General features: G+C 34.5%; 1 protein-coding gene across 1 annotated transcript; it reads left to right on the forward strand.

The window, feature by feature from the left end:
* The first annotated feature begins 1,433 nt into the window (after positions 1-1,433).
* LOC132933628 (phospholipase D C-like) lies at positions 1,434-13,064 on the forward strand. The gene is made up of 2 exons (XM_060999894.1): positions 1,434-2,340; positions 6,175-13,064. The coding sequence occupies exons 1-2, from the start codon at positions 2,152-2,154 to the stop codon at positions 7,978-7,980; spliced, it is 1,995 nt and encodes a 664-aa protein (XP_060855877.1). The 5' UTR covers positions 1,434-2,151; the 3' UTR covers positions 7,981-13,064.
* Positions 13,065-13,958: the final 894 nt, after the last annotated feature.

Genomic DNA, 13,958 nt, shown 5'->3' on the forward strand with positions numbered 1-13,958 from the left:
AGTGGAGGCGTAGGCTTGACCGGGAATCGGTAGGTGGTAATAGAAATGGTGATAGTGTAGTAGTAGTAGTAGTAGTAGTAGTAGTAGTATTGGTAGTAGTAATAGTAGTAGGTATAGTAGTAGTAGTAATAATGGTACGATATGACCGGGGGAGTTGACGGTGAGGCGGCGGGAAAACCAGGTGTACACATTATACGCGCGTATAATATTATAATTGGTAGTCGGTGGCGGTGGGTGAGCAGCAAAGAGTGGTGGGCGCACGGTGGAACGGATGGGAAAAGGGAATGGTGCTACGACGGCGGCCGACCTCGGTCGGGCGTTATTCGCGCGGTAGGTATGCGGAGAGTCCTAAAGCTATCACGCTTCGGTCGGAACTTCAGCATAAAACTTACAACCGAAGTCGGTTCGGTCGAGGCGACCACTGCCGACACAACTTAAGCGAGGTTCCGATACACAAAACAACCATAAGCCGAGAGTTCCAACGACAAATTGAATTTGAAATCATTGTAACTGTTGGACTCGCGTCTGATTCAGCACTAGATAGGTGCAAGACAAGACGTATCCGTAAAGTCAGAGTCAAAGCGATACGAGTCCAAAGTGTTTTGTTGTCGTGGCATTGCTCGCATAGTTTCACCTGAGCACGTGCATTCGAATTTCGATTGCCGTCGTCGATAAACGCATAATACTATTACACACCCAACTTGCGTTTAGAATGTAGATAATACCTACGGTAGAATAGTGTACTATACTCCAACAGACTGTAATAGACAATGGCGAAATCTTGAGAGATAAGAAGAAAAAAATACAAAAATCGGCGTTAAGCGTCGCTGGTGCGCGTGCGCTCCTACATACGTTGCACGTGGTGATAAAGTATAGCATGTATGGTATCGTCACCGTACTATAAACCACACACATACATACATTATTACAATATATATAATTCAATGCGACGCGATACCGCCGTTTTTGGTTCGGCCTTTGGATGCGGCGACGGCGAGAGAGCGCTGTTGGCCAAGCTTGTTTAGATATTATAAAAATATGCGAGCGGTCGGTGTGGTGATGGTGTGATTCGTATAGAACGGTGGCGGAGTAGTCGGGTAAGCAGTATATAGTAACGGTACGGTGTCGCCGGCAGTGGGGAGGAGTGCGCGGACGACGATATCGCGACTAGTGGGCCGGCGGTGATGGCCGACGGTGTAAGTCGGTGCGGCGCGGGCGAGAGGTGGAATATATATTATACACATATATTATAGACTATATAGTTATAGCGCGTGCGTGTGTGCGTGTGCGTTTGTGCATTGGTATAAGCGGAGGAAGCAGAAGTATAATACGTCGGAGGTGGGTGGTGGCGGGGCAGTGGGTGAGCGCTGGCAGCGCGGCGGCCGTGGTGGCAGCGGTGGCAGGGGTAACAGCAACAGCAAAGGAGCGTCGTCAACAACAGCGACGGCGGCGGCAGTGTTATTCACGAGTAACGCGCCGTAGCGTTTCGTAGCCCGCCACTGCACGTCCAGCTCGTCCGAGCACACTCGAACACGTCCCGCCGATTGCGCGCGCTATAATATTATTAATTCGTGTGGTACAGCACACGATTATTTATCGCGATTAATTTTTTTTTCGAGTCCACTCCGTTTCGTCGGTAGAGATAAATAAAAATAATTTTCTTCCCGTCATCATAACGAATCGCGTTTGCGATAATATTTATATTTCTACCGATCAGTCATCGACGACCGGCAGGGGCCCGTCCGTTAATCCCGTAGTGGTCATAATATTATTATAATATTATAATAATATACACTGTCTACCGCGGTATCATTCATTATCATTATCGTTACTATTATCAGCCGAACAACGTTCGACCAGGGCTACACACACGTTTGTCCGTCTGTCCGTCCTTCATTCACCACGGAGTTTCACGCAGACGCCCGGTGGACGGAAACCACTGTCATCGCAGGCGTTGGAAGTATATGATGTTGGCCCGGCGCCGCAGACGCCGATACCGACGTGACAACGCCACAGCGACTGTAAGGAAGACAGTGACCAGTGGAGCAGCAGTAGTAGCGAAAGCGTCAGCGACATCGACATCGACAGTAACAGCGGCGTTCACAGACATCAGCAACAGCAGCGACCGCACATCAGTGACATCGAGCAGACATGACGACGACCGTGGGTCTGCTGTCGCCTTTGTTGCCACCGACCGCGGTGACCGCTGCCGTGGCCGAAGAGCACCAGCAACAGGATTATTATTACGTGCCGCAGCCGCAGCCCACTCGCGTCGTACGCATGAAAATGTGGAGTGACGACGACGACGAAAATAATTATTGCGCCGACGATAATTCGACGGTGAGCATAAAATAATATTATTATTTATTATGATTGTTATTATAGTTATTAATAATGGTTCCGTTGGTACTTATATAATATTGTCGTTAAGACGGGTGCACCGTAATATATTTATTTGTATTCGTTTGTGTGGCCAAAAAGGGTTATTGTCGTGTTAAAAAGTGGGTGCAAAAAAACAACACAAAGGGTTGACGTGAAACAAGTGGCTGGAAGTAAAGAGGCTCGTGCGTGAAAGCGACCCGCACGATTCAAAGTTCCCGCCAACCGTCGTCGACGTCGCCGCCGACTGCTCCACCACCGCCTCCTCTGCCGACGCCGTCACCGTCGCGGGGTTGACGGCGGCGGCGGCGACAACGACGGTTCGCGTGGAAAAACATGTGCGTGATGATAACGACATCTCTTTCTTCCTTTTACGTTTTATCGTATACGGGTGATAACTCGTTGACGTTGTTTGGCATTTATTCGCGCACCAGCTTTCTTCTGTTTTTGCCAAAAGCTTTTTGACGTTGGTGGGATTACAGTTTACGCGTTTTACATGACGTTAAAATAGCTGTACGTATGTCTATAATATATTTTTCTGTTGGGCTGGGTTTTATTTATACTTATGCATTGTAAATTGTAATATAATTATGTAATATAAATATTTTATTTTTAATATTATGTAGACATCGATTTTCCGATATTTCTTTTAATGCGTATAAAAAACAAAAGTGTGTCACGTATTAAGAGATAATATCGAAATCGATCGATTTTTAAATCGCAACGTCGAATGCCGGTAGGTATCTATCGCGCGGGGTCGCTATGACACGGCAGCGGTGGTCAATGGTTTTAACGATTTTGCGCGGCGACCAAATGGGTGCGCGGGACGGGTAGGTCCGAGTCTGGGTGATTATTAATTAACGGCGGATCGATGATGTGGGGCACTCTTCCGTCTGTGACCGCCGGAATATCTTTTTATCTCGTACTGTATTATTGATATTATAACTGTGATTACACGACTGTCGATTATAATTTCAGAATATTATGTTATTATTGTACCTATTAGATGTTCGTTGTTGTTATTATTGTTGTTGTTGTTGTTGTCGCCGTAATTGTAGTTGTACTTTTTGCGGTGGTGGTACTCATATTATAGTGGTAGTAGAACGGCAAATTTAGAAAGCAACGTAGTACGACGCGGCGCGTAGGTTGTATACCATGGTGGTGGGGGAGGAAGAAGTATGTGGAGAAAGTGTGTTAATGACACGCCACCGTCGTCGACGCTATAACATTTTAATAATATATTATTGTAACGAATAATAATAATATTGGACATGGACTAGTTGGATACTCGTTGCAAAAATACAACTAGAATTCAATGTAAACATTTTAACATGGCGTGTATCACCACCGTGGTTTCGTCAAGACGTGTTCGAGACTGGGAATCATCTATGAGCCTTTATTATTATTATTATTATTTAGTATGCAATAAAATACTGTTGTCGAAGAGGAGCTATTTTATATACGTTTGTAGGGCCTTTATGTTATATAATATACACGTTAATTTGATCAGGTTTCTCTGGTTGAGGGAGGGGGAGTGAAATAGTAATAAAGATCGAAAATACAATTTGATTATGTAATTACGTTCGTTAAGGCTGTGTAAGACTGTGCACCTATGGCGCGAGGGGACCGTTACCGTCGGCGGGAAAGGGTGTGTATTCACCCCTCCCCCGCAAAACCCGTTCCTCACACTGACGCGCCACCGCCTCCTCCATCGACGTCCGATGATAATAATATCAAAACGGACGTTTTATAGAAATATAGGTGTGCGTTTCACGCTAATGAGTATCATCTCGTTGTCTGTTTTAAACTCAAAGTTCAATAGGTCTCATCGGCGCAGAGAACGCCGTTGCAATAACATTATTATCTCTCTTATTAAATATTATACCTATTGAGTGTGTAGGTACTTACGAGACTTCTGGGAAATCTCAGGGCCGTCGCCGCCGCCGCCGTGATTGTAATAAGCGCAGTTATATCACTATTCACTATTCGCGTCGGTTTCGCGTAGGCAAAAAAATTGTAGTAATAAGAATGATATTATAAATGATACTATACTATTATAGGACGTGTGTGCCGCAGTATGAGGGTAGAGTCTGGTGGCGTGGCTTTTTTTCTTTTTTTGATCTCGAGAGCGTTTTATCGCGGCTTGCGTGGTGCCCTAGTTCACGGGGCTATGCAGTTTTCCCGACCGATTTAAACGGACGGTTAGGTATCGACACGGTAGGTATCGACGAGTTGATAAAAACGTTTTTCCTCGAGCGCAATGTCCCGACGCCATCTATACGGGTACGCGGGAAGACATTCATAGCCGAGTAGTTACCGGGTCGGTCGGCCAGATGGTGTCGTTGTCGCAGTGGCCACCGCTGGATTGTGCGTCAGGCACTCCTGTCGGCCAGCAGCAACACGTACAAGGCAAACGACGTACAACGGGAAATATAAAAAATAAAATAAATAATATATAAGGTATTATTTGAACGTCGAACACTCGAAACCCGTAAAATACCGGAACAACGTCCAGACACTATGCCGTTTAATACGTATAGTTTTAAAGTGGACAAAATAAAATTCTGTCACTGTCGTCGTTATATTATTACACACCGTGAAATAATATGATGGGTGGATGACACATTTACGTTTAATGTGTTATTTTATAATTTATTTATTTTTATTTTAGTTGAAACGGTTGTAGAACAGTTTTGTGTTTTTATCTCGAAATTCTAAACTAATTCATACGTACTTATTTAAATATTTTTTTTACAAAACATTATGGGAGTTTATAACTTATCCGATTATTCCTTGAACTAAAATTATTAATTTCACGACTAGTTTCGATATTTTTTCCTCTTTTAAAATTCGTTAAAAGGACGTCGCACCCGCATGTATTGTCTCCGTCTTACACTCGTACGACATGGACAAAAAATCGTTCGCTAGGTTTAATAGGGTGCTGTCAGTTTTGATATTAGAGTGAATTGATCTATTATCAAACTTTTAAGTAACAACATTATCTGTGTTCTCTCGTTGGTTTTTTACGATATTTTAATTTTTAAGTGAATTATGAGTAGGTATGTAAAACATTAATATTTTAAAATGCTCATAATTCACTTACAAATTAAAATATTGTAAAAAACTAACGAGAGAACACAGATAATGTTATTAATTAAAAGTTTGATATTTGATTGGTCAATTCACTTTAATATCAAAACTGATAGCACCCTATTGAAACTAGTGAACGAAAATTGTCTACGTGTGTAAGACAACACGTCATGTGGGTGCGACGTCTGCTTAAGACTCGTACCAAATCCCCGGGTCAATATACAGTTTTATAAATTAGACTTTCTACGATCGTTTTTATTATTAGGTATTATTATTATTTAAACTAATTTTACTGCGTTTTCTGAAATTACAAATAATTGATTAGTTTAAACATTTTTCATAAAAGTTAGGTATTAAAGTATAATATGATTATACATTTATACGATTAGGATATTATTATTGTATAGAATGAATTTTGTAATGTAATGTATGCACATAATACATATTGAATATTATAAGACTTCTTCAGTTATAGTCCATTGGTATTATGGACTGTAGTAGACGATTTTTTCCATACTAATAATTAATACATTTATGGTACAAAATCACGGCGTTTATTTTTCAATCAGAATTAGTTTATACTTGAAATGTCAAAAATCCCTTTAAAATCACTTAACAACAATTTTCATGATTGCATTTATATTTTATAACAATAACAATATTTTCAATTACTAATTTTTCCTTTTTTTTTTTTTTTGCCCACAGAATAGTTTCTTATTACTGAACAACATGGGTATTCATGTTCCTCCGATGACAACAAGCATGTCAAATGAAACTGGCAGTGAATCAAATGCATGTAAAAGACGATTATCCTCATCATTAGAAAATGATCATATTCCTAAAATAGCTAGGCGTATGGTTAATAACGAGGATCTATTGCAAAATGATCATATTGTCGAACAATTGGATACGGCGTCTCGACTAGACGACGATGATGCAACATCATCCATTGTTGCTGCTATAGCGGCCGTTACTGATGATTCAGATTGCAGTATTGACGATGATGATGATGATGAAGACGATGACGATGACGAAGATGACGACGACGACGATGATCAATACTTGCCCGCTGGTAGTTTGTCACTATCCTCGTCCAACAGTAGCAATATCACAAATTCAACAAATTCTTCTTCATTGTCGACACTATCGCCTTCCCAACAGCATCACAATCAGAACCATTGGAGGCAACATCACCAACAGCAGCAAACTATCAAATGTGACACTAACGGTAAGTGTTATTTGGATTTAGGTAGCGGTGGTAGTAGCACAACGCTGACAACAACCATGGCTACAATACAACCACGAATCAACAGTGAACCGGAGTGCTGTGAGTTGGGGCGCTGTGTACCTTCAACACAGTGTTACAGACGACGTAGAGCTGCAGTGTTTGATGCATCAATGCGCAAATTAGGAAAATCAAGTGGTGGGTCTGGTAACAGCTCACAACAAAGTTGCGAAGCTGGACTCCGGAGGTCTGTGCTCATTTGCAACACGCTAAGATTGATTGAGCGTGAAATGACACGAGAAGCTGCTGCTGCAGCGCAACAGGCTCAACAACGGCGTTGCTGCGCAACGACAACATCCACTACGTCACAGCAATTGATCCAACAGCAACAAATTGATGTTTCACACCAACATAATAATCATAACAACAACAACAGACGATCTCCCACTCCATACCCCACGGAGTACAGAAATGGCCGACCGGAAATGATGGTTGAACATAACAGCAGTAGCAGCAGCAGCAGCAGCAGTAGTAGCAGCACATCAGATTCCATTGACTCAGGTGTTGACGATGAATACTATTACGACGAAGATGATGACGATGACGATCATCATAACCATACCACAGTGATGGCAAATAATCACCAAGATCTAAATAACCATCATCTCCAATATTACCATTTGAACGGAAGTATTGAAGATTGTGACAATTACATTAATTCGGATGATTATGACGAAGAAGACGATGATGAAGACGACGAAGACGACACTAATAATTCTCCCTTAACGGAACTACAAATTTATGATAACAGTTTCAATAATAAAAGAAACACAGCATTGAGTATTGGTGATCATCATTGTGACGATAACATACTTCCATTAATAGGTAATAGTAACACAACAACAGTTACGTCTATCGATTGGGGTTCAGTTCTAAGTTTGTCATCGTCGAACAGCAACAATAATGGCAATAATTCACAGTCTACATCATCAACTTCGATAACACTGATGAACAATATTGATAGCGATTGTGATGATATCACAACAATAATATCTACTACAAATCTAGATCGCAAATCTCAACAACATAAACGTAGGAGGCGACACTATAAACATCATTACCATCATAGTCAAATTCATACAAAACACAGACATCACCATTCCCATCACCATCAAAGGTCGCAAAAACGCCGAGAGCGTGGAATAACATCATCATTACCAATGTCAAAAAACAGGACATCAAATTATCAAGTTCTGTCGCAAGTAGGCCCTTGTAATAACGAATAAACTACCTACTTAATAATCGCAATAATACGCTCATTGGAAAGTTGCAACAAATTTTAAAAAGTATCAACACAGAGGTGTCTGGCTTTGATATTACAATGGCAAACTATATTTACCTAGATGTTTACACGTGTACCTGATAGATCACATATTATATAATTATTGAATGCCTACCTAAAAGGTATGGATTTGCAAAAAGCAACCAACAAGGATGGCTGTGTAATATTATAACCACCGGGCAGCTCAATTATTATTATCATTTTTTAATTTTAATGTAGGTAGGTTATGTTATATTTTATTATCTCTTATAGTATATATTTGTGCGGACGTATGTTTTTTTTTCAAAATAAATTAATAACCAAACATTATTAAATTTTCCATCATAACACTTTCACAATAACAATTTAATGTTTTGCAATAAATATATATGAATGTGTTGATATTATGTCGTATAATATGTTAAGAGACTCTTGTTACCATTTTAAAAGTTTTATATATAATATAGTATATATATAAATTTTATATATATATTATTATTATTATTATTATTGCGTATCGTAATACTAGGTAATAAATTATATAATATTACAATCAATTGTTTTATAGAATTAGGATCCACATTTCAGTTACAGATATAGTAAGGCCTCCCTCACACACAAAAAAAAAAAATAACAATTTATTATTAAATATTTTATAGCATGAATACATATTTTAACCGTACACCTTTGATTTTATTGCAACTAAAATTATTCAATAGACAGTGTAATGTAACAACAAGTGATGCGGCTTATTTTGTATTTGATAATTTTAGATACTAAATGTATCATTATATCCGTCCATAGATAATGAAACACAAGATAAAAAATATTAACTTAATAAATACATTAATAAACAGCGGTATCTGAACAAAATTAATTTATCGTCCAAATAGTAACATGTTTTTTTTTCAAGATCTCTTTATTTCTTATTCTTTTAAAACTTCTATTTGTATGTATGCAATCAATTTGTTTGGTTTTTTTTAATAAGAATTAGGGTTTTGGTTAATACTATAAATTAAAAGTTGTGTTGTCTACAAATTCAATTATGTACTTATTAATAAAATTACATTGTAATTACAGTATTATTAATTTAATAATAATAAAATATATAAGTATGTTAAAAAAAGCAATAATAATAAGTAAATTAAATTAATTTTTACTCTGAATGCACTGATGATGTTTGTTAATAATAGTAAAATATTGTATTATATTATTAATATCGAAGAGCTGCTCAATGAACCAATATTAGCAACATTGTTTATGAAATTATGTAATTAAAAATATAAATTGTATAGATAAATAAGTTATAAGTATAAATATATATAAATGTGTATAGATATAAAAACCATAATGTTTATTTGATGAACAGAACATGTATAATGTATAATATATTATATGATATTGTTGTGGTAATTTAATTGTTTTACCATAATCAAAAGTCGAAAATTACAATTATTTTGTTAAAATAAATAAAGGATAGGTATATATGTGAATTTTGACTCTTAAATATATTATTTCTAATATTAAGATACCTAAAATTCCTATTTAGGTATTACTTTGTTTATGCATTTATAAAATAAATTTACAGGTTTTACAAATGAATAGCAATGATTGAAGTTCTTTTAAGTTAATAAGGTACACACCTAGAATAGGTTATTCAGTAACTAAAACTAATGAATTGAAAATAGAAATGAAAAACAAATTTTCATAATACATAATATTGCTGTGGAACTATACAACTATAATTATATTATAGTCATGTATGTTAATTAATCATGTCAATTTGAATATTTACACGATATTCAATCTAAGTCATTGCATCAAAAAGTTTAAAGTTCTAAAATAATTTAACCAAGTTTTTTTATATATTAATAAATATTAAATAGTAACAATATGTAGATGTATTCCATATTGTGTGTTCCGGTAGTCGGTGGTGTTATTTAACTCATTTGAGTTTCGCTAGGTGTAAGGCAGGGGAAAATAATGAGCAGCTCAATATTCGTATGGTAAAATCAACCATCTACAAAACGAATCGCCTAGCTTGCATAGTCTCCTCTATTGTGGTTATGACTTGTCAATTAACTCGACTCTCGCCAGTCGACCTGTTTTCAACGGACGGTTCGTAATTTCGTATGTTAGCACTTAGCATACGTTTTCATAATACAGTTGGTAGTAGGTAAAGGTATATGTATTAAAATACGTCTAGTTGATTAAATAGTTAGGTAATCGTTCTTAGAAAAAAAAACCAACCAGACATATTTAGTAGAGGTCCCCATAAAATATCTATTAATAAAACTACGTACAGGAATACATTATTATAATTATAAATAATAAATATTATACTATTATCTAATAAAATAATACACTATTGTATATTATTTAGTATAGGTAGGTGTAATTGAAAAATAAATTTGCCAAAGGAATTAAAACAAACCTTAACTTACATTAGTTTTTAAAATAAATATCTAAAATAACAATAACAATTAAATTTAAAAAAATATTATCCGCCGAAGAACGAATAAGGATGACACATCATAGCCAGTTAGGTAGGTTGGTTACTACGAAAATATATTGATAGTCAAGTCATTGAACACTGAACTAAATGTCGGCGTTGATTTTTTTCAATAGTTAATTTTTTTTATTTTAATGATTATTTCATATTTTAGACGCCTTTTTTTAAATTCAAATTATATACATATAGTATATACCTAAAACACACATAAATTAATACAATAAATAGCTCACGCTATAAACAAGTTCTAAGTTAAATTGGATTTGTGAAATAATTTAGTTTCTACGAGCGCAGTAATAATAATAACTGGGTAGTCTTAACACTTTAAACTAGGTACAGACCATGGTATAGCCATCTGATTATTATTGTTTATTACGATCTAGTAATAACAGTACGAATGATCGCGATTAGCACGTTTATGAACACATTAAAAAAAAGGGTATTTTTTAATTCTTTAAATTGTTTTAAAATTTCTGTAAATAACTTTTAGAAATTGTTTCTATCTTATACTAATTACTAATTCTTATTATTTGTTAAGTTACTAACTACAACACTTGATATTAGCAAGCAGGTACATACAATTTGTTTAGGCAGTGGTGTACCTAACTGTGTAAGATTGTTTTATTTTAAGGAATACTTGATGCAAGCTTTTTACTAGTATTTAGTACTTAAATAAGGCCGTAAAAATTGCTGGAGGCAAATACGATCGTACACTGTCAAAATAAAAAAGAATAATGATAGGTTTGCTCATTAACCTGAGCAGGGGGTATCATTGTTTTTCGTTTATTTTTATAATAGGCATCAGACTATCCAGACTATTATTATTTAAAGAAAAATTGTAGAATTGAAAAAAAATCTATTCAAAGTAATATTTATGTATACATTGTGAATTGTGTACCTATAATATTATAGGTACGTATAAATCATTACCCATTTAAATAATAATACATCCTGAAATAAATAAAAAATAATTACTACATAGTACATATATAGGTTAGGTTGTATCAAAGCCCAAAAATGAACACTATTATATATTTACAAATATAAAAATAATGGTCTCGTACACAATACACCTTATGAGCAATATGGTCACCAAAATATGATCCGTCTAATATATTATATAATGCATTAGCCATTAGGTAATACTATTGATTTTATAATATTTTAAAATCAATGATTATTACAATAACACCTATAGCTATTAATATGGATTACCTGCACACAATATTACAAATAAATAATAACAGTACTAACAATATTCCTGCAGGAAAAACTATATTCTTTAGAAGTTTGTAAATAGAGTTCAGCAGTCATCAAATTCGATAATATCACGTAAAAATGATTGAAATGTATTTATAGGATTATTACACAATGAGTATAGTAACGGATATTGGAATTTGTTATTTGGATTTTGGATTTTATTTTAACTAATCATTCAATATTCTTATTTTAACTGTCATTCTAGAATTTTTATAACACTACTATAGTTGCACCTCTTGATTTTATTCCACACTTTAATTTATTGACATGCCACGTAAGTTTCAATAGTATGAGTTCTAGTCGACTAAAATTTTAATATTTATTACTTTTACTGAATTAGTGATAGGTTAGAGTGATAATAATATGTTGTACACAAATGTCACAAATAATATTCGACCATTACTTACATATTTACATATTCTATCAGAGTGTTAAGGAAATATTAGACAATTGTGAGTTCCAATATTTTGTACCAAGTTAATTTATTAATAACAAGCAATAACTAAAGACTTCCAATTTAATGTGTTACTGTGTACCTGTCCTGTGTTACACTATACTCTGTTCAGCGAGAGAACGAGTCGATTCTGCGCATCCCTCCGTGTCGCCATGCTATAGAAACCGGTTCCCCAATGGCAGGGTGTTGCGTGGGGGAACCAGTTTTCATTGGCGCGCGGCGTGGTCTCTCACTGAACATAGTATAAGTTTATTTTGGTGTAGAATGTAGGTACATTTTCGATTTTCCGCGTAGGTAGGTATCATATTATTAGACATATAGGTACCAAAATAATTATTTTAAACTACATTCAATCGTATTAATATGTTATTAAAATGTTACTTAATAATTATTATACATTTAATATAATCATTAATCATAGTAGGCAATTGTAATGACAATATTATGACATAGGTATGCCCAGATTAGTTATATTACTATTGATTATAATTTGATTAATTGTAATTGTATTTTTGTTTTGTCGAACATTAAACTTTTTCTTTAAAATAATATTCTAACATTGTAATGCTTTAGTATAAGACCAACAAATAACAATTAAAAATGTAAGCAACTAAAAAAAAAATAAGATTATGAAAAAAACCGCGAATTGTTATTATTTTTAAAACTTTTTACATAAATATAAAATGCAATAATGAAATCAAAAATGTATAAATTAATTAAAAATATTTGCTCTTGTTTCAAATCCATAAATATTATCCATGTTACCACTCACCGCGACGGCATGAAAGGTACCAACAACATACATTTTCTATTTAATTTACAGGTAAGGAAATTGTAAAGTTAATAGTATTTAATTGTAATGCAAGATATTTTATTGAAAATATATGTAGCTATGTAGTCATGTAGGTATCTAAAAGTTACAATAGTTGAATAAATAATTAAATTCATTATAATATTCAAGACACCTATAATTGTAATTCATTTATTAAAAATAACAAATTTTAATATAACAAAATTATAATTTTTTTAAGTATTTAAGTACATACAACCTACCTATCTTTTTAAGGCCATATATGAGGGATCTCCATGACTTAATCAAATTTTCATATTTTATATATGTATTTAATATTATTTATACATAGACTAAAATATTATAGAACATTTTGGACTCCCTGCCTCCAGAAAAAAATAATAGATACGGCCTTTTATCTTGTTCTAAAAATCCTAACATACCATAACTATTAAAAAGGCTGTACAAAATAATTTTTTAATAAAAAGTAATTTATGTTTTGTTTTTAAAAAAAATTAATTTTATAATATGTTTAGAAAAAACAGCCAGAAATCATGATTTTCCATGAAGAACTGCATAATCATTGAAACTTTCTGTCCAATATTTCATACCGTCAAACAAATTTAGAAGCTTCATCTTCAGTAGTTCAGTCTACAACTACAAATAATAAAAGTAAGCATATTCCTTGAAATATTTGTCATTATAATATACTTAAAACTAAAACTAACTTTTGTTTTGTAGGTACTTAACGACTACAGTTTTAAATGGATTATGGGATATAAGAAATGCGGCTGTTGGATTCAGTTCTAAAACAATATATTATGTAGCTATATGTTGAATATGATATGTGCTAGGCTATAATGTACCTACCATAAATGTACTATAAAAAAAATAAATAGAGTTATAAGTTTTCATAGTTAAATTATT

Source organism: Metopolophium dirhodum, chromosome 1 (genome assembly GCF_019925205.1).
Source record: "Metopolophium dirhodum isolate CAU chromosome 1, ASM1992520v1, whole genome shotgun sequence".
Classification (NCBI taxonomy): Eukaryota; Metazoa; Arthropoda; class Insecta; order Hemiptera; family Aphididae; genus Metopolophium; species Metopolophium dirhodum.

What these genes read in the sequence shown, in the direction of transcription:
- LOC132933628 (XM_060999894.1), top strand. Translation starts at nt 2,152, where the DNA reads ATGACGACGACCGTGGGTCTGCTGTCGCCTTTGTTGCCACCGACCGCG. An exon ending in GCGCCGACGATAATTCGACG is followed by an intron (nt 2,341 to 6,174) that starts GTGAGCATAAAA and finishes TTTTGCCCACAG; the next exon opens with AATAGTTTCTTATTACTGAA.